A 23763-nucleotide genomic window follows, 5' to 3' on the forward strand; every position below is an offset into this window, starting at 1 on the left:
AAAGGTCCTCACGGTTAGACAAAAATGTAAAGTTTATCTTCTTTCCCTGTTCCCCTCTGGTTGCCACCTCCACCCCTGGTCAACTGTTACCTGCAGTTTTTTCTTTTCCTTCCAGAGTTACTTTATGCTTATATTAAGGTGAAACTTAATGTTTGACCTACAAAACAGCAATTTCGCATGGTTCCACCTAATGTAAGCAAATGCAGAGATTCCTGTTTTCCTCTTTCTGCCACAAAAGGTAGCATATTATACATATTCACCTGAACCTTGCTTTTTTCTCTTTGCTGTGTGTATATATCAGAGAGCTTTCCAGATCTTTCCAAATAAAGAACTTTATCCGTTTTTTTTTTGTTTTTTTTTTTTGCGGTACGCAGGCCTCTCACTGTTGTGGCCTCTCCCGTTGCGGAGCACAGGCTCCGGATGCGCAGGCTCAGCGGCCATGGTTCACGGGCCCAGCCGCTCCGCGGCACGCGGGATCCTCCCGGACCCGGGCACGAACCCGCGTCCCCTGCATTGGCAGGCGGACTCTCAACCACTGCGCCACCAGGGAAGCCCAAAGAACTTTATCCGTTTTAACTCCCACATAGTATTCCATTATATAGCTGAATCATCATTTATTTAATCAGGCCCCTGTTGTTGCACATGATTGTTTAGGTAGTTTCCAGAACTTTGCCATGTGAGATAAAGCTGTACGTTCATTATTTCACCCATGGATCAGTATATCTGTAGAATAAATTCCCCCAAGTGCAATTAGTGGTCAAAGTCTCTCTGTAGTGGTTGTCCCTTCTTATCTTCCCATCCACATTGTAGGAGGGTGAGAAGGCTGCCCCGACGTGCTGAATGATCCTGTGCAAGTCCCTGCCCTCTGTTGGTCTCCGTGTCCTGGGACACTGAACCATCCTTGCCTTGTTTTGGGGAAAAACAGAGACCCAGAATTGGCTTTTTGCTTGGCCTTTCCCACACCCCAGCCACATGCACATTGTTACCACGGCTTCTTTGGGAGATGACTTCAGCCTGGACCAAGGCCAGGGCAGCCTAGTGCGGTCAGCACGGAAGAGCAGGCAGAGGGACCAGCATGGGCAAAGGCACAGATGCGTGACCACGTGGGGTAAGGCAGCGTTTCCCAAATGCCAGTCACTGATGTACCTTCCCGAGCTCTGCCACAGCCATGTACCCTCTGGATTATTATTTCCTTACTATTTAAAAATACCTTAACTTTCTTAAGCCTAAATTTATTTATTTATTGGCTGCACCTCGCGGCTTGCAAGATCTTAGCTCCCCGACCAGGGATCGAACCTGGGCCCACAGCAGTGAAAGCGCCGAGTCTTAACCACTGGACCACCAGGGAATTCCCTAAATTTATTTTTATAAAGCGTCTTTAGGTCATTACCATAGATAGAAATGCAGGGTTACGTAAAGAGAAGTTAGCGGAAAAAACAAAAACACAACCAGACAATACCAAAAGAAAACCAGAAAAACATACGCACAAGAAAAAGAGAAAAATACAGTGAAGCAAAACATCGTTAAACCATCCCCAGTGCGGTTGCCTACTAAAAGCTCAGATCAAGGCTGATTGCTGCTCTGCTCTCTCTCTGTTAAAAAAAAATGGAATATAAGACTCACTAAAGGTATATAAACATTAAATGAGACTTTCTCATTGAAGGAATCAGGATGGTTGACTTTGAATCTTAAAGGAACAATGTTATCTGATGAATGTCCTGGTACCACCTTTCATTTTCCGTCCTGTCAGTAGTAAGCTTTTGAGTCATTGGCCTGAAGGACAGATTTCTCCTCTCCCTCTTTCCAGAGCCTGAAAGGGAGGGAAAGCCAGTCTTTAGAAGGGCAACTAGACTCTGGAGTTCTGCATGGGAGGAGCCCAAGCTTAGACCTTATACACAGTAGGCACTCACTAAATGCTCGGCAGTGACTGATGCATTAGTGGGCCTGAGGGGCTCTTACGAAAGCGGGATGGACATTGAGACTAACAGTGCCTTCCTGAATCTTGTCCAAGGAAAGCAGATGTCCTGCTCTCACTCTCCTCTCCTGTGGCAGACGGTTTACCTCAGGGCTGAAGCTTGCTGGTGGAACATTGGAACAGGAGTCCCCCAGACTGGAGAGGAAGAGCACAGGAGTACCGTTGCTACTCTCCTCATCCTCTTCCATCCCTTCATTTAAACACACAGACACAGAACAGATCAGGCACAGGTTTATTTCTCACGCATGTAAAATCCAAAATGGGTACCCTTCTCAGCGGGCAGCTCTCCTCCAAGCCATGATTCAGAGACCCAGGCTCCTTCCATCTTGTGGCTCTGCCATCTTCAACATACGGCTTCCAAGATCATAGTGCTCTCTGCATCAAGCCAACGAAAAGGAAAAACACCCGCAAAGAGGCAGTGGAAGGTTCTTATTGGCCAGGAAGTAGGGCACATCATGTCTTCTCACATTCCATTGGCCAGAATCTAGTCACGTGGCCACACCTTCCTGCAAAGGAGGCTGGGAAACAGTCCGGGTGTGTGCCCAGGAAGCAGAGGAAAGGGGTTTGATGAACTGCTATCTAGTCTCAGCAATGTTTAGTGAACGTGGCCTTCGAGGCTCTTTATCATTTGCCTCCGTCCTAATTCTTCATTCACTCATGACATTGTCAGGCTAAACTTTTCTCAGCTTCGTAAACACTTGGTGTGTGTCTGTCTGTGTGTGTTTTAACACCTTTTTGTGCCTTGGTTCCTGCAGTTCCCTCTATTCAGACCACCCTTTCCTCGCTTCTTTCTTCTCTTCTCCATCTGACTAGCTCACACAGACATGGAAATAAGCCCACAGCCTCAGAATTTAAAATAAGACTTTGTCATTTTCCCAGGACTACATGCAGGAAGAAGAGAGGATGCCTGTGCACAGCGTGGAGGGGGTCCCCTTCAGCTCCCCTAACTCCTTCACAGAGCAAAGCGCAGGTTTCCACAGATGCCGCCTGAGACCCACTCCGAGAATTGTCCTGTGATAAATAGGGAGGGGAGATCCTGAGATCAGAGATGGCAAACTTCAAGTGCTTTTTGTCAAAAAAGCTAGTAATCTGTGTTTCAAAGGGGGAGGGGAGAGAAATTGCCCAGGTAGGAGATAAAACATAAGGATCTGAATCTGCTGAGACAGTTAGCTTTTTTCTAGCTCATGTCTATTCTGTGAAGTGATGTGCTGATTCAACAGCTCTTGGAGGGTCTGGTGGGTGGCGGGTGGAGATGGAGAACCCTGCTTCCTTGAGTTTGCCGGTTTCCATGGTGTAGACACTGCCACAGTGGCTGATCTCCAGCTACCAGCGTCCTGTCAAGAGCTCGCCTGGGCCATCTCCAGTACACGTTTAGTATCAGCCTTGATTTCTCCATCCCCGCTTTGCTTCAGGCTGTAGCTCAGAGGTCTCCTCTGCAGGCAAGTTTACCATGTCTGTTCTTCTTCTGGGTTTCCCATTTTAAAAAGTCTGAACTTTCCCAGCTAGATTATTTTCCTATAGGTTTTCTCTACTGGTCTATAAGCGCCTTATGGCCAGAACTCTGATTTTAAGTTTCTTCATATCCCTGTTATGTTATCAGATGCCTGCACTTAGTAGGCACCCAGGGAATGCCTATAGAAGGCAGGCAGGCAGGCAAGATGGGAGGAGGTAGAGTTGAAGAGCCCGGCCACGGAGGCAGATCCCACTCTGCGACTTGTTGGCAGTGTGACCTCAGGCAAATCCCTTCACCTGTCTCGGCCTGCTTCCACATCTGTAAAAAGCTCCTTTATTTTCCTCTGCTCCAGCTCAGCCAGGCCTATCACTGAATAATAATTATGATAATAATAGTCATAATGGCTGCCACTTATTCCTTCAGCAAATTTTTAATAAGCACTTGCTGTGGGCCAGGCCCTGTTCTTGGTGCTGGGAATTCATCAATGAATAAAACAGACAAAAATCTGCTCCTTGTGGAGCGTACTACATCTGTAGTACGTCCTACATTTAGCGTTCTACATTTGCAATGTGCCATTAACTGAACGGAATTTCACAGGCATCTCATTTGGTCTCCGGGCAGCCCTGAAGAGCGAAGGTATCCTTTGCTCTATTTTATTGCTGCAGAAAGTGAGGCGAAGTAGATCGTGTGAGTTGCCGCGGGTAAGCCAGTGCATAAGGGGTGGAGATGGGACTTGGACCCTTGATTCTGGTCCAAGACCTGGTTCTTAGCCATCAGGACATGCCCTTCCCAAGCCCCAGGCCCCCTTCCTGCCCACCTCTCTGCCTTTGCTCTGCGTTTGGTCGGTTCCCTTTGGCACATCCCTCAGGCCCACCCAAGACCTGACCCCTCCCTGATGGTGTCTGTTCTATCTTGAATCTTGTCTCCAAATGCTTCCTTGTTACCCGACCGACCATGGTTGGTCACCAGGCATGGAATCCTTTACTTCTTTATTTTGCTTCCTTATGACACCTCTTTCCCCTCCCCCTTCACCCCACCACCCCGGGGCCTAGGCATGGACCCACATAAAGAGCTCAATAAATATCTCTTAACTAATGCATTGAAATCCTTAATTTCTTCCTTGGACTCTAGCTCAAGTCTCGTTTTTACATGTCTTCATCGTAAGGGTAATTTTTTCTTCCTGGGAAATCTGAGAGTCAGATCTGTTGGAAACAAAACCTCAGCAGCTCTCGTGCGCACCTGCTGTGTGTTGAGTATGGTGTTCATCTCTTGCAGGGCTGGCTCACAAAGGTGACAGACAGTCGCTGTCGGTGACAGTTGGCACCTTAGTTGTGGTCAAAGCTGGGATGACCACGTTGCCTCGTGTGCCTGAGATCGCCCTGGATCATGCTGGGTATAATTATAAACAGACCCCCTTTCACCCTCAGGTGCCCTGGTTTGAATGATAAGCTCTCCGGTCACCCTAAACAAATCCTGAGGACGTGACCCCCCACCCCCCGCCCTTACTGCTCTAAGCACTTTGCAAATACCCACGCGTTTAGTTCTCCCAACTCTGTGAGGTTGGTGCTGTTATTCTCCCATTTCACAGATGGGGAAACGGAGGCACAGAACTGTAAAGTAACTTCCTCAAGGTCACACAGCTAGGAAGAAGCAGGGCTAGGATGGGAACCCCAGTCATCTGGTGCCAGAGCTCCCCCGTTCAGCCACTGCCTCAGCAAGAACTTCTCTAAGAGGTCTCCCCTGAGCCCATGCTCTGGGCTAGATGTGTCTCCCCCTTCCCACCCCACCAGGAGCCATGGACTTGTCTCAGTCGTGACTGCTGTGACATGGTTTGGGGATAGAGGAAGACAGCAACGTGGTCGGAATCTCCTCTGGGGCCCTCACACCTGACACAGCGCCTGAGGCCAAATAAAATCTCTGGAAATGCTTTTCGAAGCAAGGGATGTGATTTTCCAGGGCTGGGGCCGGGCTTGGCCCCTCCCCGCGGTTTCTTCCTCCCCGTGTGGCAGCAGGGGTGCCAGCCCTCAGGAGCAGATGGAGCTGCCTGGAATTCCTTCCTAAGGCTCCTTATCGGTTTTCAGAGCAGCCTGGGGGGTGAAGGGGGGTGTCAGGGACCTTGGGGGCTGCTCTGGGAAAAACTGGAATGCTGCAGCGGAGTACCACCTGGGGAGGGGCCGGAGGCTGGGGAGGGTGCTGGGCCGGGAGGGCTCAGCTGTCAGCATTCCTCCAGCTCACAGAAAGCTCTCCTGTGCGCCTTGTCCTTATTTAGACAGGAGATGTCTGCTGACTTGGGCCTTGTGGGATGCCACGGCCGGCTGGCTCACCGGGTGGGCGGGGTGGGCTGGGCCGGGGAGCAGAGCACACCCAGAGCCAGGTCCGTGGGCGCTCTGCGGGCGATCCCAGTAGACCCAGGTGGGAAGTCCACCCCTTGGGGGGAAGAATCACTCTCTAAGTAATAGTAACAAAAGTAGCAGCTGCCATTGATGGGGTTCCCACTATGCACAGGGAGGCATGCTAGGCTAGTCTGTAAGTTCTAGGAGGTGAGTTTCTTCTGTTCACTGCTGTACCCCTAGATCTAGCCCGGGACCCGGCACACGGTAGGTGCTTAGTAAATACTTGTCACGATCAAATGAGTGTACCCTTCACATGCCGCAGTTCACTTGATCCTCAGAATAATTCTAGGGGCAGCTAAGTGCTATTATTAACCCAAGTTACAGATGGTGAAACTGAGACTTGGAGAGGTTCCACGACTTGGAAAAGGTCACACAACTTGGACATGGAGGAGCTGGGGTTTGAAACCAGGTCATCTGACACCAATATTAATGAAAACTCCAACATTCATATTAAAAATTATTTAACATTAATCTTATTTTGGTGTTCACCACACTGGAATTCCTGGCTTTCCCTGTTTATTGACTGTGTGAGCTGGGTGGCTTATCTAACCTTCTCATCCTTAGTTTTCTCACCTGTAAAATGGGAATTGGTAGTGATGTCTACCTTAGAGAATACTGTGAGGATTCAATGAAATAATACATGCCAATATCTGAGCACAGTGCTGGCACACAGTAGGCACTCAACAAGAATTGTTCTTCAAATGACTACACCATAATTTAATCAACTACTTCCCCACTTCTTGCTTTGGCTTCATTTCCAATCTTTTGCTATTACAAACAGGATTGCAGTAAATACCCTTGTACGTGTGTCATTTTGCACAATTTGAGTATGTCAGTTGGCCAGATTCCCAGGAGGGGAAGCGCTATAGCACAAAAATATGTAGATGTTAAATTTCTAAAGAAAAAAAGGTTGAGCAGTCTGAAGTGATAAACATCAATCTATGGAAACGTGAAAAATTATGTGAGTGAAAAATGTATAATAGTGAAAGCTAAACTTCTCTAGTGCACACTCAGTGCAAAAGGCACTGTTCTAAGCCCTTTCTGTATATTAATTCCTTTAAATTTCATAACAACCCTATGAGGTAGGCATTATTATTATCCAAATTTGTAATAGTTGTCTATCACTGCCTAAAAAATTATCCCCAAACATAGCAGCACGAAACGACACATTTTTCTTATCTCGCAGTTGCTGTGGGTCAGGTATCAGGACGTGGCTGAGCTGTGTCCTCTGGCTCAGGGTCTCCCATGAGGCTGCAGTCAAGGTGTCGGCCGGGGCTTTGGTCCCATCTGAAGGCTCCCCTGGGGAAGGATCCACTCCACACTCACGCACATGGCTGTTGGCAGGATCCAGTTTCTCGTGGGCCATTGGACTGAGGCCCTGAGCTCCTTGCTGACGTTGGCGGGAGGCTGCCTTCAGTTCCTTGCCACGTGAGCCTCCCCAACGTGGGAGCTTGCTTCGTCAAAGCCAGCAGGAGTCTGCTAGCAAGAGCAAAGTCACCATCTTTTGTAAACTAGTCATGGAAGGGATATCCTATCACCACTGCCATAGTCTTTTTGTTAGAAGCCTGTCACTGAGTTCAGCCCATACTCAAGGGGAGGGGATCCCATAAGGGTATGAATACCAGGAGGCATCTGAAAAATCTTCCTGCCACACTCACTTTTCAGAAGAAGAAATGGATGCACAGAGAGGTTAAGTGATTTGCCCAGGTCACACAGCTAATGTCTGAGTCAGGGTTTTCAGACCTGGGTAGCATAACTTCAGATTCCATGCTCTTAAAAACTGGCCCTCAAAATTGACTCTTTATTGTGTTCACAGCTCTGTTAAAAAATAGATGTACACATGGAAAGGCTAGAAAAGAAGGCTCAAAAGCTAACATAGCTATCGTTTAGCACAGTGGGTTCCCAGCGCTGTTGCTTTACTGTTACTCTTTTCATAATTCATAAAATGTGATTTTAAAATCTGACGTAGACTTTAAATATTTATTTATTTATTTGGCTGCATCGGGTCTTAGTTGTGGCACATGGGATCTTCGTTGCTGCATGCAGGGTCTTTTGTTGCAGCGCGCGGGCTTCTCTCTAGTTGTGGCGCACGGGCTTCTCTCTAGTGCGCACAGGCTCAGTAGTTGCGTTGCGTGGGCTTAGTTGTCCCGCAGCATGTGGGATCTTAGTTCCCCGACCAGGGGTCGAACCGCGTCCCCTGCATTGGAAGGAGGATTTTTTAACCACTGGCCCACCAGGGAAGTCCCTGTTGTAGACTTTTTAAAAAGGAAGTTTCCCTGTGCAGCCAACTCATCCAGAAAAGGCCTCACTGCTGAGACCTGGGTTCCAGATTGGACTGCAGGGCCCAGTCCTATGTGGGCGGCGGCAGGAGCAAGGCCTGAGGTCCCCTCCCTGTCACTTCACTGGCTGCCGAAATACAGCCAGACTTTAGTCACACAGCCAGGCAATTCCCAGGTTCCAACTGACTAACCTTTCTTTGGAGAAGTTGAGGGTATCACTGCTGGTAACTACTAGCCCTGGGCTCTATGATAGGCAGGATGAACGCTAGGGATGCCCACGCCCCGAAGGGAAGAGGCGTGGTTGTGGCCAGTCCCAGCTGCTGGGCTCTTCTAGCTTAACTGAAGTGTGTAGCAGATGCGTGGGTCAGCAAAGGCTCTGATGCCAGACAGATCTGGAATCATGTTCCAGCCGGCTCTGGATCTCACTAGCTATGAGCCGTGGGCAAATAATTTCCTGAGCCTTCCTTTCTTCTCCTGTACAGTGGGTTGTCTTGAGGATGACATGAGATCACAGAGGTTGTTGTAATTTCCTGTTGCTGCTGTAACAAATTACCACAAACTTGGGGACTTACAACACAGATTTATTCTCTTACAGTTCTGGAGGTCAAAAGTCTGAAATCAGTCTCCGTGGGCTAATAGAGTCAGGGTGTTGACAGGGCTGGTTCCTTCTGGAGGCTGACAGGAGAATCCAGTTCCTTGACTTTTCAACTTCCTGGTGGCTGCCCCCATTCCTTGGTTTGGGGCCCTATCTGCATCTTCAAAGTGAATCACTCCAGTCTCTGCTCCAACATCACATCATCTCCTCTCCTGTGGTCCCATCTGCCCCTGCCTCCCTCCTATAAGGACACTTGTGGTTACATTTAGAACCTGCTTGTATAATCCAGGATAATTCCTGCACCTCAAGATCCTCAATTTAATCACATCTGCAAAGCCCCTTTTGCCATATAAGGTAACATTCATTGGTTGCAGGGATTAGAACCTGGATATCTCTGGGGCCATTATTCAGCCGACCACAAAGATCAGGTGTCTGGCACATAGTTAGTAAACAGCAGCTCATTACTTTGCCTCCCCCTTAGAGGCTGAGGGGGGGAAGGGGTGTCACCCACCCACACATGGTGAGTGTGAGCCCCCTTCCCAGCTGGGCTGGCAGCTCTTTTTCAAGAAGGGGAGGAAGGTTTCTGTAAAACATGATCTGGAACAGGTCACCGCCATGGCCTGGGGATTTCAGGCTGGGCTTCCAAGGTCGGGAGGTCCTACCTAGGGCCTGAAGGGGGGCACAGCCCCCTAGACTCAAAACCCATGCCCCTCCACTTCAGCTAAAACAAATTCACTTTCTAAAATTTTCAAACACTTGCATAGAGCTTTCTATGTGCCACGTCCTGTTCTCAATGCCTTATGTACATTCACTCTATAATCCCAACAACTCTATGAGGCAGGGGCTATTCATAACCCCATTTTACAGATGGAAAAAAATCAAAGTACAGAGAATTATGTAAGCCACCCACAGTCAAAAACAGTGTTCTTAACCACCTCAAAATACCAAAATATTAACAGCAATTTTTCTTTTTTCAAAAACATCTGCTTATTTTCCAATTTTTTTGACGATGAAACCATATTATTTTTACTACATATTTTATATATTTATAATATATAATATAAAAATAACAAAATACAAATTATGAACATGTAACCCACCACATGGGCTTTCTCCTGCCCTGTAGCCTTCTGTTTGTTCTCAAAACTTTTCACCTTGTCTTATCTCTGACCAGACTCTACATCCTTCCAGAGCAGGGGCCATGTCTGGCTTAATGTTCATTATAATAATAATGGGCAAGTGACTTAACCTCTCTGTGCCTCAGTTTCTTCATCTGTAAAATGGTTGTGGTGCCTATCTCCTAGGGAGGTACAAACCCTTAGTTTATTTCCCATTTTTTCTTATTAGAAGTAATGTTTCTAGATCTAAATGTAAGAAATAAACTATAAAACCCTGGGGATAAAATATAGTAGTAAATCTTTGGATGTTGAGCTAGGCAAAGCTTTCTTAGATATGACACCAAAAGCACAGGCAACAAAAGAAAAATAGATAAATTGGATATCATTAAACTTAAAGACTTCTATGCTTCAAAGGACACCATTAAGAAAGTGAAAAGACAACAGAATGGGAAAAATATTTTCAAATCATATATTTGATAAGGGACTTGTATCTAGAATATATAAAGAACTTTTACAACTCAATAATAAGACAAAAAATTTGAAAACAGGCAAAGAATCTAAATAAACATTTCTCCTAAGAAGATTCATAAATGGTCATTAAGCACATAAAAACACACTCAACATCATTAGCCATCAGGGAAATGCAAATCAAAACCACGATGAAATGCACCTCACAAACCACTAGTGTGACTAAAATTTAAAAATGGATAATAGTAAGTGTTGACAAGGAGGTGGAGAAATTGGAATCCTCATATGTTATTGGAGGAAGGTAAAATGTTGCACTCAATTCAGAACCAGTCTGGCAGTTCCTCAAAAGGTTAAAAAGACTTATCACATGACCCAGCAATTCCACTCCTAGGCGTATACCCAAGAGAAATGCAAACATACATCCACCCAAAAACTTCTACATGAATATCCATAGAAGCATTATTCATAGTAACCAAAAGGTGGAAACAACACAAATGTCCATCAGCTGTTGAACAGATAAACTAAATATGGTTTATCCACACAGTGGACCATTATTTGGCAATAGAAAGGAATGAAGTATTATTTATGCTACAACGTGGGTGAACCTTGAAACAATGTTTTCATGACATATCCTTCTATAAATGCATACTTAAATCCCAATTTTTTGGCAGTCTTTAGCATTTTGGAAGGGAGTTGCTGGTAAACATCATTATAATAATAACAAAAACGGTAACAATAATGATAGCTAATATTTGTTAAGTGCTCAGTTTATGCTAAGCACTTTTGCGCAATCTTATTTCAGGCTCCCAGTAATTTTGTGAGTTAAATGTTATTAACCCCATTTCGCAGTTGAGGAAACTGAGGCCAGAGAGCAAAGGTCAGGTACCCAGAATATGATGGATGTGAACTTGTACCCTTAATCCCTCTGGTGAAGAGTTTCCCAGCAGGGCTTAGCACATGTTTGCCAAATGAATGCAGTCCAGGCAAGACTGGACCCTTGTCTCCATCCTTGTTGGAGGGCAGGGGAACTTTCTCCCAGGGAGCTATCTGGGCAGGTGGCTGGACATCCCACCTGTGGTTCCTCCTCGGGTTTACTCTGACCATGATTGTTCTGGGGGGAAACGGCTACAGCCAGCCAGAGCTAGGGGCGAGGGGCTATTTTGGGAGAAGACAGGGCGGTGGCATCTGAAGCATCCCCTCAGGAAGACTTGGCTGCACTGCCCTTATCAACCACCTCTGCAGCTTCAGAGAGGCTGGCAGCGGCCTGAGTTGGGGGCTCTGATTATCTGCCTCTGTCCTCCAAACCTACCATGGGCTCCTTGTTCTGATGGATTTCTGAAAAATTTTTAAGTGAACAAATTAGTGACATTAAGTACATTCAGGTTTTTTGTTTCAGTCGTCTAAAAACAACTGTGCTTCTTATATATTTTATTAACAAGCACCTAGATAGCACTTTCTGTGTCCTGGCTACTGTTCTAAGGGCCATATGACTGTTTATTCATTTACTCCTTATACTGTTTCTCTGAGGCAGGTGCTGTTATTATCCCCATTTTACAGATGAGGAGACTGAGGCTCAGGGGGCTCAGACTTGCCCAAGGGTATAAGGAGCAGAGCCAAGACCTGACCCCAGACAACCTAGCCAGAGCTGCCCCCTCTTAGCCACACCCCCATGCAGTTCAAGGCTTATGCTCTGCGCCCCTGTCCATCCACTGATTTTCAGAGATGTGGCGTAGTTGACCTGGCAGGGCTGCATTAAGCTGTGAGCTCCTCAGGCGGCTGCTGGGTCTGATTTTGCCCCATCCCTGGTCCCAGCACGTGGAACACCTGGCCCAGTTAGTTAGTGCCAGGAAGGCCGCGGCTCAGTGTAATGGGGAAGAGCTTGGGCAGGTGCACTTTCTAGCTGTGTGACCTTGAGAAAGTGACTTCACCTCACTGAAGTCACGTGTAATTGTGGCCATAGCACAGAGCTGGGCACAAAGTGCTCAACGAGTAACAGATGAATATTATTAATCAGAGTAGTAGAAGAGACCGTTGTTGAGTGGATGCATTAGAACAGAGGTGGGCAAACTTTTCCTGTAAAGCACCAGACGGTAAATATTTTTGGCCTTGCAGGTCACGGACTTCGGTGGCAACTACTTAACCCTAGATAATAGTAAACAAATGGGTGTGGCTCTGTTCCAATAAAACTTGATATGGACGCAAATCTCAAGGCCATATAATTTTCACGTCATAAAATTACTCTTTTGGGTTTTTTCCCACACCTTTAAAAATATAAAGAGCGTCATTAGCTCACAGGTGGGACAGAGGCAGCGGGCTAAATCTGGCCTGTTGCCCTGACTTGCTGACCCCTGCAGTAGAATGTGAGCTCTACAAGGGATTTTTGGATACTGGGTTTGCTGTTGTAGTCACAGTGCCCAGAATAGTGCCTAGCGCACAGTAGGCAGTCCATAACGTTGTATGAAATGAATGAATCTGGTTGTTGAAGTGGGTCTTGAGCTGGCCCTTTAAGGCTGGGAGGTGGAAGGACTGAGAAGGAACATTCCAGAGGGGAGAACAACCAGAGCAAAGGAGTCAGGGGTACATCCTGTGGGTGTCTCCCTTTGGCCCAATGAAGCCATCGGTGGCCTGATGGAGACACCTGGGCAACAAGGCCAGATCTAATGGGGCGGTTAGGGGTCTGGGGTGGGCAAAGGAGTCAGGGGTGGGGCTGGATACTCTCAGACGTGCTTCCACTGGGTTATTGCCCTGCCCCATCCCTGAACCACCACCAGCCCTATTTTTAACCCTGCTGACGAAAAAAAATCTGTTGAAATCAAGAAGGGTGACTGATCCCTGCCCCACCCTGTGCCCCAGTTACTCTCCTTCCCTTCTCCCCATTAGGGGCAGAGCCAGCCTAGGAGACCCTCCCCAAGAAACATCAAAGTGGTCATAGGAAAAGAAATGGTTCCTGCGCTTCCCTAGCAGGACCTGGACTCAGGGAGGGATCCTGGTGCTTGAAGAGAGCCACTCAAGGCTCCTGGGGGGTTGAGCAGGCCGGGAACTGCCCAAGAGAAGACTGGATTTTCTCTCTGTCTGACTAGTGCATGCTTCTCAAATTTTAATGAGCAGTGGAAGCAGCTGGAGGTTTATAAAATACAGATTCCTGGGCTCCTCCTAAGAAATTCTAATTCAATAGATCTGGGGGGGAGCCCCCAAAGCTGCATTTTCAACAAGTGCCTGGATGATGAGGGGCTGGGGGGTTGGTGAATGGACCACACTGTGAGTGCCACTGGACCAGAAGATAGCCTTTGGACCACAGCAGTTCAGCCTGCCCTGGTAAGCTGCCAGATATACCCCATCAAGGCTGCCTCGGGCCGAGAATTTGGAGAGCCTTGAAGGCCACCCTAAGTAGTTTGGACTTTATTTTCAGCACAGTAGGAAGCCTTGCAAAGATTTTCAGCAAGAGGTGAGGCCAGGAGATGTATGGGTTAAGCAAGCTGCATGTCATTGGTTGTAGGAAGCGAGCCTGGAGGCTACAGATGGGAGTGGGGGACCTTGCAGGAGGAGTGATAGAAGGAAGGAGAATGGGCAGATTCGAGAGCTATAGGGGGAGCAGGGGAGACAGGAGTTGCTGGTTGTTGTCTGTGAATATTGAAAGATGAGGAAGGGGGGTGTGGGAGACGCTGGGATTCCTGGCTTGAAGGCTGGGGAGCTGGGGAGCTATTCCTGAAATCAGAGGCATTTTGCGTGGGGAGCTAATAAGGTATTCAGCTGGTCAGATTGATGGATGTGGGCAGAGGAGCGTGCTTCCTTTAAACCCAGCAGCCCTTATTGCCTTGGGCTGTGTGGCCACTCCCCTCTGACCCCTGTTCTGGCTGCCCTGGAGGGTCCACCGTTGATCCCCCAGAATCTTCCGGGGCTCAGTGTGGAGGCTGCCATTCTGGCCTGAGGAGTCCTGCAACACAGCTTCCCAGGGCACCGGGAAACAAGCCTCATCCAGCTCACGTTACCAAAAAAGGACATTTTCGCAGTTTGAGGGTTTGCCCAGCCCTTTCCCTCCTCCCCCAACCTGGGGTTTCGGGTTTCCAGGGAAGTGTCTGAAAATTTAGATCTTTGAATCACACATACCCGTGTACAGGCAAATACGAGTCTGGGGATATGCATGTGCCACACTCGGTTTTAAAATTTTTTGAAGTATAATTGATTTACAATATCATGTAAGTTTCAGGTGTACAGCACAGCGATTCAGTTATACGTACATATATGTATGTGTATATATATTCATATATCTAGGTATGTATATACATATTATATATATATAGATTCTTTTCCAGATTCTTTCCCCTTATAGGTTATTACAAAATACTGAGTGTAGTTCCCTGTGCTCTACAGTAGGTTCCTTGTTGGCTCCACACTGGATTTTGATGTCACAAATGTCATCTTCCTCCTTCTCCTTCTCCACCACCACCATCACCACCATCGTCACCATCATCATCATCACTAAGCCCCATCCCGGGCTAAACACTTTTATGTGTTGCCTCTCAGCAGTTTTCACAGCAGCTCCAGGGGGAGTGAGAGACACAGAATCAGACAGGGAAGTAGCCAAGCGGGGATGTGGTCTTACCTGGAGTCCAGCTTCAGCCTGATCCCATACATCTTTATTTTTACTAACCTCTAACTGAAATTTTGTATTTTCTTCAATTATGGAAGTTGGCAATAACAACAGTAGTATTAGCAGTATCTCTGACTTTGTCACTAATAGAAATCACATATATTTTCATGTCACATTACTGTTGTTGCACGTATCCTTGAAATATTCTTTATGTTAATCTATACTTTTAAATTATGGTAGTTAATAGACCTGCTAGATATTTTGTTTAAAGTGTTAATAAAGAAGAATATACATTATTATATTACAAATTTGTCCCTTTAAATATTTTGGTAACAGTGTGTCAATATAATTGCATCCCTTTGTAATCCTGTGTAATTTGTGCATTTTAAAACATTCCAAGCAGGGGTCCAGCGGTGTCACCAGATGCCAGGAAGATCTGTGATACAAATGAGGTTAAATTCCCTGTTCTGGGCCTTGGCCTCTGCATTTTACCAGCAACAGGGGGAAAAGAGAGGATGAAAAGGATTACAGGGGGGGTTTCTGTGGGCCAGGTCTGGAAGTGGCATAATCCTGTCTTCCCACAATGCTTTGGCCAGTCACCTGACCACACCTAACTGCAGGGGAGGCTGGGAAATGTAGTCCATCTGTGTGTCCAGAATGAAGAGGAAGTGGTCTGGGGAATGCACAGCAGTCTGGACCACAGGGCTCAATAAATATTCATTGACAGCTGGAGTGAATGAAAATTCTATCCAGAGTGTCTCTTTGTGGGTTGGGGAGGAAGGGCAGAGGACTAGTTCTCTGGAGGGATCCTGAGTCTCCACCATGTTGTCTCCTTAGGACAAGTCACGCCAAGGCCAAAGCTGAGGCAGCAGAACAGGCTGCACTGGCTGCCAACCAAGAGTCCAACATTGCCCGCACTTTGGCCAGGGAACTGGCTCCAGACTTCTACCAGCCAGGTAGGGCCAACGAGGGAGGGGAGGGGCAGGATGGGGTAGGGGGAGGTCCTGGGGGGGGGGGGTGGACACCTTTTCTTTGCTTGTTGGAAAGCTGAGATGCTCAAGTGGGTCCACGCATGCCTTTGAGTTCCAGAATCTGTGGAGCGTGGTGCAAGCATGGGATGGGTGCAAGCATGGCACAAGGGGACTCATGCTGAGATTGTGGCGGGGTATCAGAGGCTCCCCCCACTCCAGCCCGTCTCTTCTCTCTGGGAAATGGGGCTGCAGAGTAAGGAGGACCCCCTGGCTCTGATACAGACTTTGCATTTGGATAGAGCGGTGGGAGCCCATCAGGGTGGGGGACTGGTGCTGCCTGCACTGAGGGTTTTAAGGTGAGTGGCACGATTAGATTTGTATTTTCTAAACATTCTGGCTGCGGCCGTAAGACCAAAGGGAGACTAGATGGAAGACCGCGGAGCGCAGATCTGTGCCTGGGAGGTTAAGTCGCTTCCCATCACAGTGCGTCCCCTGCTGGTCCAAGGAAGAGCGACCCTGGCTGGCTGCCTCCGCCCTTGGGTGGTCATAGCAACAGCTGTCACCACGTGCCAGGCACTGAGCTCAGCATATTACAGGCATTTTTTTTTCACCCGATTAATCCTTCCGTTAGTATTTATGAAATAGGTATGATTGGGCCCGTTTTTCAGATAAGAGAATGGAAAGAGACCAGTGTGACCGTACAGAGCATAAACTCTGGAGCCAGGCTAGCCTGAGTGCCAGTCCTGGCTCTGCCCTTGGTCAGCGGAGTGACTCTGGGCAAGTGATTTTTACCTCTCTTGAGCCTCCTTTTCTTCATCTGTACAATGGAGGCTAAATAATAGCATACACCGCATAGGGTTATTAAAATGATTAAATGAGTTAGTATTGGGGAATTGCTTAAAACAGTACTTGGCATTTGGTGGCCGTAGGTTAAGGCTGGCTGAGTACATAAATGAGACTCAGGGCGGCTTGCCCTGGGTCATCCAGTGCTGGGACCGGGTTCGAATGCAGCCTCCCCGTGTGGTCCCGGCAGGTCCGGAGTATCAGAAGCGCCGGCTGCTCCAGGAGATCCTGGAGAACTCGGAGAGCCTGCTGGATTCCCCCCACCGGGGCCCTGGCGCCGCAGGCCTCTCGGAGCGGCCCCGCGAGAGCCCGGAGCTGCACGAGCGCGAGACCCCTGCGCCCGAGGGTGGCCCCCCGTCGCCGGCCGGGACGCCCCCTCAGCCCAAGCGGCCCCGGCCGGCCGCGGCATCCAAGGACGGCCTGCTGAGCTCGGGCGCCTGGAACGGCGAGCCCGGCGGCGAGGGCAGCCGGCCGGTCACGCCGTCCGAGGCCGCTGGCCGTCGCAGCCCCGCGCGTCCCGCCAGCGAGCGCATAGCCATCGAGGCGCTGCAGGCGCCGTCCGTGCGGTCGCAGGAGCCCGAGGTGGCGCTCTACCAGGGCTACCACAGCTACGCCGTGCGCACCGCGCCGCCCGCGCCGCCGCCCTTCGAGGACGAGCCCGAGCCCGAGGTCCCCGCGGCCGACTCGGCGCCCCCGTCCCCGGCCGCCCCCGGCACGGCGGCCCCGCCCCGAGGATCCGCGCCCGAGAGCCCCGCCAAGCTGGAACCCAAGCCCATCGTCCCCAAGGCCGAGCCCAAGGCCAAGGCCCGCAAGACAGAGGCCCGGCTGACCAAGGCTGGGGCCAAGAAGAAGGCTCGGAAGGAGGCGGCGACGGCGGCGGAGGTGGAGGTGGAGGAGGTGAGGCTGTCGGTGGGAAGTCGGGTTCCCCAGGCGTCGGGGAGCTGGGAGTGGGATTCGGGGGCAGATGGCCAGGCGGCAAGGGTGATGGCACAGGACAGGGCAGGCGGGATGTGGCCTTAGTTAAGTGCAGCCTGATCCACGGTTACACAACACAGCCCCCCACCTTGGGGCAGGGGGCTGGCCTTTGTGCCCGCTGTCTGGGCAGTTCTTTGGAGAAGGAGGTGGCTGGGAGTCCTAAGCGGCTGGGGTGGGATGCCCCTGTCCATCAGGCTCCCAGCCTCAGCTGCAAGGTGTACAGCGAGGGGCCCAGTGGGGGGCCTGGGTCCTGGACCTCTGGGCTTGCTATAGGAGGCTGGGAGCTAGGAACTGCAGCGCCAAAGACTGAAGCTGGGCTCTGAGGGACTGACAGCTGTGGCCCCAGAGGAATTAGCAGTGGGGAAGGCCGTGTTCTTGGGTTCCAGGCCCAGCTCTGCCCACTGTGTGCTCTGGGATACGTTCTTGCCCCTCTCAGGACCCTGAGCAGTTTGGTTATTTCCAAGAATCCTTCCAGCACTGATGGTGTGTCCCGGTGCTGGGCACAGCAGTGAGCAAGAGGGTGGGGGTGTGCTCTCCCGGGGACTCAGGCAGCCTCTCTCCACTGTTCCCAGGTCCCCAACACCGTCCTCATCTGCATGGTGATTCTGCTTAACATTGGCCTGGCCATCCTCTTCGTTCACCTCCTGACCTGACCTCATCCACCAGGTGCGGCTGGGAGGAGGGGATGGGAGCCCCTGGGGGAGGAGAGTAAGGGCCAGCTGCCTGCCGAGCGGACCATCCTGTGGTTAACTGAGGCCCGTCCCCCAGCAGAGGCAGGGACCTAGAGTGTGGATTTGAGAGATCATCTCTTCCCAGTACACAATACACACACACACACACACACACACAGACACACACACACACACATACACCCCCTCATTAGCTCAACATTCACAGAGCACCGGATCTCTGTCAGGTGAGCACTGGGGGCTTCATTCATTCAGCCATTCACTAACACATCATTAATTTAAGCACAGTTTACTGAGCACCTGCTCGCTGGGATCTAAGGATTCAGCAGGGACTCACTCCTGCCCTAAGAAAGGGGGTGAACATGAGAGTAAACCTTTAACTTACAGCTCATTATGTAAAAGTCTTGCAGTTTAAAGGTCAAGCAAAACCGTTCTTGACTCCATCCCCCCAGACCCCCGCAGGTCTAGACTGAGGCCACCTGGCATGGCCGGGTCCTCTTCTCTCTGTCCTCCAATTCTCTCTTGCTCCCACCCTCTACTTGCCCACCCCCCGCCCCCGCCCTCAGTCCTCTCTTCCTGAGACCCTGCTCTCAGTCAGTTGGTTCCATCAATTGGTTTTCTCCCTGTGATGGAGCTCAGGGGCTGGGTAAGATCCGGGGGGGGGAAAGGAAGTGGGCTGGGCTGGGGTGAAGGAAAAAGGCCCTGGTTGGTCTCAGGGTGAAATATCTACAAGGCAAATAAAATCTTTCTCCTGCCGGGACCAGCCTTTACACTATAATTCCTGTGCTTGGTGATGCTAACAGAGTTTCTGCCTCTTGCCCTCCCCCACTCCACCAGAGACCCCCTCCCTTGATCCTAGCTTAGTGTGGGCTGGAGGTTCCTACTCAGTCCCAGAGGAGAAGGAGAAGGAATCCTTGTCCTGTCACCGGGTAAATAGCCAATGACAATATTAGCCTGGTAGGTGCTGGCGTGCGGGTGGATGCTGAGCTAGGCAGGGTCCATGTCTCATAGGGGATCTGGGAATGATTGCGGTGGGGAATGCCAACTTCCTGATCTGAAGGATGGAGAGGGGCGAGCCAGATGGCAGTGGGGGAGGAGGAAGAAAGGGAAGAGTGTCCCAGGTAAAGGGAACAGGCAGAGACAGCAAATAGGCAGAGGCAGCATCCAGCGGGGGGCCTTGCAAGGGCCAGGGGAGGCCTCTGGGACTTGTATCTGGTCCCACTGAGTCAGAGCCAAGGGGCAAGGCTGCCCTGGGGGCTTGGAGAGGCGGGGCTGGTGGTGGTGATGGAGATGTTGCCCCAGAGAGCATCAGGCCTGAGGCTTGAACCCTGCCTGGAGCCTGGCTGAGCCTCAGCCTTCCTGCCCTTCTCCCCGCTCCCTCCTTCCCTCGCCTGACCCTCTTGCCGTATCTTTGCAGAGCCAGGAGTTCCTGCTGAGGACGCGTGGACCCATCTTTCTGCAGTGCCCCACAGGGCAGCCAAGAAGGACTGGACTCTGGACCTGGATGCCGGGGGTCCAGCTCGCATCCACACCACAGACATTTAAGGATGTTTCCCGTGGCGCGCATGCCCAATGCAGGCGGTGCCCAGAGGGAGAGAAAGGGCCGGGCACCCTCCGGGAGCTCTCTGCCCAGTGGCAGGGAAAGCCCTGAAGGCAGAGCCTTGGTCTTGAGCACCCTGATCTGCTCTGTCCCCCATCCTCATCCACTCCCTCGCCTCACCCCTGGGTCACCCCCTCCCTGGGCTTTTCTGTGTTTTGGGAGAAGTCACCAAACCAGGATGTTAAAATCCCAGTCGCCTTCTTTCTACCCTCCCTTGCTTTCTTTTATCCTCTGGCTGCTGGGCTGAAGCCTCTCGGGCAGGTGGAGGGAGTGACAAGATCCTTGCGGTGGGCCAGCGAGGGAGATGCTCCGACAGCCCAGTGGCCCTTCCCATCGCAGTCCGGACCCCGCCCACACTCTGTCCCTTGCTTACAGATATTCTGGGTGACAGTAGAGGAAATGGACATGTTCCATTTGAATATCCCAGGATACAGTGCTTCTGTCTCCTCCCACTGGTCCAGTTTGCTTCCCTCTGGACCAGTAGAAGAGGGAGAGACGGGAGGAATTGGGGCCTTTGGCTGGGAAGCCACTGAGCAGGTGGCCAGGGGTTGGGGGTGGGGAGAAGGGCTAAGGGGTGGTGAGGATGGCCCTGTCTCTGAGTGCACCTGAACCTGGGGCTGGCATTGCATGTGGGGCTTCCAGGATGCTGAGGGGGGAGAAGGGGTCGCCCTGCAGGAGCCGTGGGGCTGGTGCAAAGCTCCGGGGATGCCCCGTGAATTGATTTGTCCGCTTCCGCTCCCAGGGGCCACCGCAGGCTCGGGGAAGCATGAGCATGGAAGCCCAGGCAGATTTCACTGGGGCTGACTCTCGGGCAGGTGTGAAGACAGGTGCTTGTCAGCCAGCGTTTCCCAGGGAGAGGGGAGCAAGTCTGGGCCCCCCACTGGGCACAGTCTGTGATAATAAGCCCCTCGGCTTGCTTGGCAGAAGATGGTATTTGCATGTAGCCCCTTAACAGATGTTTTGTGCCACGCTGATCCTTCTGGGCCTGGTGTTGGCTGCCGCTGGGGGGAGGCTGAGGGCTGTGGCCTCTGCCCCGGGGAGGATGGAGGGCAGGTCTTCCAGGCCCCTCCAAGCTGAGCCGGGGGAAAGGATGCGGCCGCGGCACCTAAGCAGAGCTGGAGGGGGCAGCTGCTCGTCTTTGTTTGTCTGCCCCCTGGGGGCTGGGGCGTTGTGGTCTGGCCTCTCCGGGGCAGCTCTTTGACCTGGAGTTTGCTTCTGATGGGGTCGGCTTTCCCCTCCTCCCTCAATACTTGGGAACCTTCCCTCCAGCTTCACACTTGCTGTTTCAAGCACCGCTGGGGTCTCGAGGCGTGGTTGGAACCTTGGACTGCATTTCCGCGGAGAGGAGCCCGTGGGTTCTCCCATCCTCCAAGGGCTCTGCCTCTGTGTGGGGGCTTTCCTGGACAGCTAGGGAATGAGGGGGGAGGGCTGGGGGCACTGCTCAGGGCTGACGGCCTCCAGGCCTCGGCTCTGAGGTCACTGTCGAGGGTTTCTGGTCTGGCTCGGGGCCAGGGATAAGCCTTTGGCTGCCAGAGCTCCCTCCCGGGGCCTTGTTTGGGGGCTGATGTTTGGGGTGAGGGTTCAGGAAGCTGCCGTCTGTGCCATAATAAACTTGCATCTGCTCACAGGCTCTGGCTGGGCTGCAGTGTCTGCCTGTGGGCTCAGGACGAGGGACTGGCTGAAGGAGAAGAGGCCCGGGACCCTGGGTCATGCTGGTCCAGGCCCTGTCTCTCTCTTACAGTTCCCATAATACCTCCTGAGGTGTGGCTGAAGGGCTTCAGGTCTGGAGGGATGCCCCAAAGGCCACAGACCTTCTAAGGCAGACCCTGGGTTTCTAAAGCAGACTTCCAGAAGATTCCCTAAGCAGCATATAGTAGAAGAAAGAGCCTGCCTTTTTTTTTTTTTTTTTTTAATCTTTGGCTGCACTGTGTGGCCTGAGGGATCTTGGTTTCCAGACCAGGGATCGAACCCATGCCCCCTGCATTGGGAACGTGGAGTCTTAACCACTGGACTGCCAGGGAAGTCCCCAAAGAGCCTGCCTTTTGAGATTGGCCTCCCTGGGCTCTAGTCCTGCTCAGCGTACTTATTTCACTTCTCTGAGCCTCAGTTTCCTCATCTATAACATGGGGAAAATAATAATACTACCTCCTGGGGTTGTAGCGAGGATAACGTTAAATGTTGAAGCTTATGTAAAGCCCAGCTGTTGAGAGCAGTGAGAAGTGCAGACTTTCCATTTTGGGATCCTTATTGCTTTTGCACGAAACTGCTGTCATCAGTCCTCTCACAAGCCTTTTGCATTTTGATAGAGACCCCAGAAGCCCCAAGGGGGTGGAGATGATTCACGCCCCCGTCAGAGAGTCACAGAATGTCTCAGTCAGAGGGGGGACCCAGAGACCATCTTCATACTCTACAGAGGCTCAGAGAGGAGAAGAGACTTGCCCAAGGTCACACAACAAGTCAAGGGCAGGAAAGCAGTTATCTTGTTTGTGGATAAGTATTAAGGTTCTCTCAAGGCCAGGAGCCCCCAGTGAGATGGTTGGAGGGGAGGGTCCCTCGCCCATCAACTGGCTTGAGTGCAGGCAGGTCCCGGGGTGCTTTGGCGATCAGGAGCCCTGGCTTTCTGCCAGGGCTTTCTGCGTGCCAGTCAGCCCCTCTTTCTGGGTGTCAGCTTCCTCTTTTGCCAAGGAGACCATCGTTCCTGCCCTGTTGCCTTCTTCACAGGCAGTGCAGTTGTAAGAATCAAATGAGGTAGATTATGGGTGGTAAAGAGATTGTCAAAACCCTGGAATAATTCAGGGATCCCCAGGAAGAAGGATGGGTTTGGAGGGACTACGGGAGGGATGGAGGGAGTGGGAGTGAGTGGTAATCTGCAGAGGTTTGGGTAAAATCCACCAAGAGAAGGGGTGTGGGGTAGGGTGGCAGGGCAAGTGGGCAGCCAGCCCAGTTGACTAGTCTGTAGACTGGATGTGTGTGTGTGTGTAAAGTGGGAGTGTGGGGTGGAGAGCAGGAGGACGGCTGCATTAGAATCACCTGGAATGGTTTGGAAAGAAAGCTCATTCCCGAGCCCCACTCTGGAACTTCCGAGTCAGGTAAGGTTGGTCGGAGTCGGGCGACCCCTGGTGGCGAAGCACAGCTTACAGCCTGGCTGGTTCCTTTTTCAGCCTTGGCCACTGGCAGCTCTAGAAGTTTGTCCTGTCCTCTGCCAGGTCCAGGATCCGGTTAAGGTGTCTTGTGCCATAGGGGAACTTAAAACCACCTTGTGGGCATTGCCAGGGTCTGTGATCACTGACCACTGCCTTGGGGTCTTGGCAGGACTCTTCCAGGGCAGAAAAAGGGAGGGGGCCTGGGAGCTGTGGGATTCAGATTAGGGATTTGTGGCAAGATGGGAATTTCCTTTTTTTTTTAAGATGGGAATTTTCATAATTTCTGATGAACGCACAAAGGATCCGGCTGCGCTGGGAGAGATGCAGGTTCAGACTACGACCTATGGAGGCCTCAAGCCTGAAAAAGCTATATGGAGGACCCTCAAATAAGTAGCTCAAAATAAAAGCAATACCAAAACTGTAAAACACAAAACTTGCATGTATGCGGAAATTAGAATAGCTCTTCATTTTTTGTCCAAACTTCTGACTGTGTTTATGGAGGCTGAATTTCTCCCTCCCTCCCTCTCTCTCCAGTCCACCCAGGGAGGGAAACCCCACATTCAACGGAGTCAGGCAGCTGTGGGTCAGGCCCTGTGCTGTGCCCTTCACTTACTCTATCCAGTGACAGAACAGCTGTGTGATTTAGTGCAATAACTCTAAAGTTAGGCTG

The 23763-nt window shown here is 50.8% G+C and overlaps 1 protein-coding gene across 1 annotated transcript in view; it reads left to right on the forward strand.

Moving 5' to 3' along the window:
• JPH2 (junctophilin 2) overlaps window positions 1-18314 on the forward strand; it is a 57613-nt gene extending 39299 nt beyond the window's left edge. The window contains exons 3-5 of the mRNA XM_060032710.1: window positions 15710-15828; window positions 16877-17583; window positions 18234-18314. Coding sequence (XP_059888693.1) covers window positions 15710-15828; window positions 16877-17583; window positions 18234-18314 — 907 coding nt within the window. The remainder of the gene's footprint in view (window positions 1-15709; window positions 15829-16876; window positions 17584-18233) is intronic.
• The last annotated feature ends 5449 nt before the right edge of the window (window positions 18315-23763 follow it).

The sequence above is a fragment of the Delphinus delphis genome, chromosome 15, assembly GCF_949987515.2.
Source record: "Delphinus delphis chromosome 15, mDelDel1.2, whole genome shotgun sequence".
In the NCBI taxonomy this organism is placed as follows: Eukaryota; Metazoa; Chordata; class Mammalia; order Artiodactyla; family Delphinidae; genus Delphinus; species Delphinus delphis.